Genomic DNA, 2,657 nt, shown 5'->3' with positions numbered 1-2,657 from the left:
TGCGGACCTCAAGCCTCAAGTCAGTTCGTTTTTTGGGTCCGCTCCACAATTTTATTCACTGGGCGGGCGGGCGAACGGACGAACTCTAGCAGACGAGATACTCGACGTGAGATTAGACCCGTTGTCTATTGTTTGTTAATAAGGCCTGATGTTTCAAACCACTAGCGGTGCCACAGGAAGTGAGAGAGGCTGGTGACGTAGTACTATGTGTGTAACCTTTCACCTCGTGCGTGGGGGCACACTGTGTACGTTCCAATTATCTCAAAGGCCGGGGGGGGAGAGAGAATTTCCGTCAAGAACGCCTAGCTACAGTGTGAGGCAGGAGGGTGATTTTTTTATTAATTTTTTTTCGGGGGGTGGGGCGGGGGGTTGTAAGTTGTATGCAATGGAAGGAGTCGCTCCCGTCTGTCCGTCCACCCGCTCGATTGCATGGAGTCTCTCGGTCCGCCCGTCCGCTCGCTCGCTAAACGAACTGTTGTCTCTGTCCGATGTGTAGCGAACTGCTCTTCACAAGTGGACGGTTCGTTACCTGTCCACTCCTTTGCAAGCAGTGCCAGCGAGTAGTTCGTTACTCGCGGACGCTAATTGTGCGAGCACGACCCAACCCTATGAAAAACGTGTTCTACGTCATCAGTTTGTGACCGCCATAAAAATAGCCCTGGAGGCTATCTTTACGGCTCGCAGTAAAAATAGCCCGGGAGGCTATCTTTACGGCTCAGCGTAAAAATAGCCACTGCGATGATTAAAATTTCATCGATGACGGCATAAAAACACCAACAACAACAAAATTTCCCAACCACTTCAGCTACTTGCTGACATCAACAGCACACAATGCTCACCTTATTGTCGATGAAATTTTTTTTCTGAGCTTCCACTATCAGGCCAGGCTGGATTTTACCAGCTGCTAATGCCTCTTGTATCTGAAACAGAAAAGACACTGAGATTATAATCTATTCTATAATCATACATCAGACTAAAACCAGCATGCATTTTTCTGAGATAAAAGAGGAAAGTGGCTATTCTCACCCGCCCGGAAGTTCTCGCAAGATCAACTCCTCCCCTCTTCTCTCTCTCTCTAGTCTCTTTCTGAATACTGTCTATCGGTGTGGACAATCAAATTGACCAAAACAAAGTTTAAAAAATGATGTTAAAACACAAAAGTAAATTAATTTGGTTGTCTACAAAGATGCTACGGCTATTTAACTTTTCGAATCGAGCCGAACTACGCGGGTCGCCATTTTGTTTTGCCCGGAAATTCTCGCGCTACTCCTCTCTCTCTTTCTCCACTGCCCACAGACAAAATTGTATGCTTTTAGTTTTAGTAGGCTACAGTTGTAATGGATCGTTTGTTCACGGCACAGAATTCTACAATTTTTCTGTTATCACAGTGTAGAATTCTGTGGTTTAGGGTGAACGCAAAATAATTTGGTGAACGCGCACCGGGTGAGAATAGCCACAAGACTCGCCTGCACTATTCTCACTCCGAGGTGGCCATAAAAGAGAGTAGAGGCCTAAGCCTAAGCTCAGCTTTATGCATCGCCGTGCCGTTGGCAGTTGGTATTAATAGCCAACATCATCATCTTATAAGTTATAGTCTTCTTCTGGTAGGCAAGAACAAATGACATGATATGATAACCTAGCAATTTTCACTCAGAAATAATTTCCTGCGAGAGTTCTATCAGCATGCCCTTTTTTTCTACAATCTCCTTAACTCGATCCTCGCTGACATTTCATTGCAACACAAAAAGCAAGATCTAGATCTAGATCTAGATCTAGATCTATATCTAGATCTAGAATAGATCTAGATCTAGAGTCTAGATCTAGATATCTAGGGTCAGTTCACCTACCTCTTCGTCAGAATCTGACTCAAAATTTGAATCTGGGGCAAAACCCTTCATCATAGTAGTCTTGGCGGAATAAGTTTAACAGTAAAGTAACAAACACACGAATTTCGTCTACAGATCCTCATAAACCTTACTGTTCCGGCATGGGAAAACGGCCTCTGACTGAAATCATGCCACAATGTTTACATTATCACGACCATGTACTGCACACCCGACTTCCGGTAAGGGATATATAAAAAACTGAAATACTAGATATATTTTTGCGATTCAAATAAAGAAAAGTCCTGAAAGGGGAGACGAGTCGCTTATTATTGGGACGAAAACTTTTCCTTGAACATTTTGTACCTTTGCACAGATTGTTACTCAGTTTTAAGAAGGATTTTTGTTCTGCCTATCTTTCTATTTGTATCCACTCGTTAATCTTTCCTTTTTCAGAGGGAACTCCTACCAATTTTCCTCCCTTCAGTTAATAATCCCCCCCCCCCACCTCCCAACCGAAACAAACACAGCGCGACTGCCCACGAAGTATGGTTATTTCGACCATTTGCTCTGTCCGCTCCGTGTCCGTGCCCCTTTCCCCAAGATCTTTTACCATAGGAAGTCTCCGTGCCCTAATTCTAGAACTGCACACGAGCTTCAGCGCTGTACAACACAGTACACACTGTGCGTCCAGGCAATAACGGGACATCACATGGATTTTAAAAAAACAACCTAGCCTACAAACAGCAACAACAACTCGCCCCCCCAAACCGGTCACAACGTAGGTTATGATATTAATATTTTGAAAACAAAAGCAGACGGGGGAGGGGGGGG

At 44.4% G+C, this 2,657-nt stretch overlaps 1 protein-coding gene across 1 annotated transcript in view; it reads right to left on the bottom strand.

Moving 5' to 3' along the window:
- The window catches only part of LOC101846039 (probable rRNA-processing protein EBP2), a 13,911-nt gene extending 11,857 nt beyond the window's left edge, over positions 1-2,054 (bottom strand). The window contains exons 1-2 of the mRNA XM_005110665.3: positions 1,848-2,054; positions 840-920 (exon numbers count right to left, since the gene is read on the bottom strand). Of these exons, the coding sequence (XP_005110722.1) occupies positions 840-920; positions 1,848-1,901 (135 nt within the window). The 5' untranslated portion in view covers positions 1,902-2,054. The remainder of the gene's footprint in view (positions 1-839; positions 921-1,847) is intronic.
- Positions 2,055-2,657: the final 603 nt, after the last annotated feature.

This window comes from Aplysia californica, unplaced genomic scaffold, assembly GCF_000002075.1.
Source record: "Aplysia californica isolate F4 #8 unplaced genomic scaffold, AplCal3.0 scaffold00927, whole genome shotgun sequence".
Taxonomy (NCBI): Eukaryota; Metazoa; Mollusca; class Gastropoda; order Aplysiida; family Aplysiidae; genus Aplysia; species Aplysia californica.
Note: the sequence above shows the minus strand (reverse complement) of the source record. Positions and strands in the feature narration are given on the sequence as shown.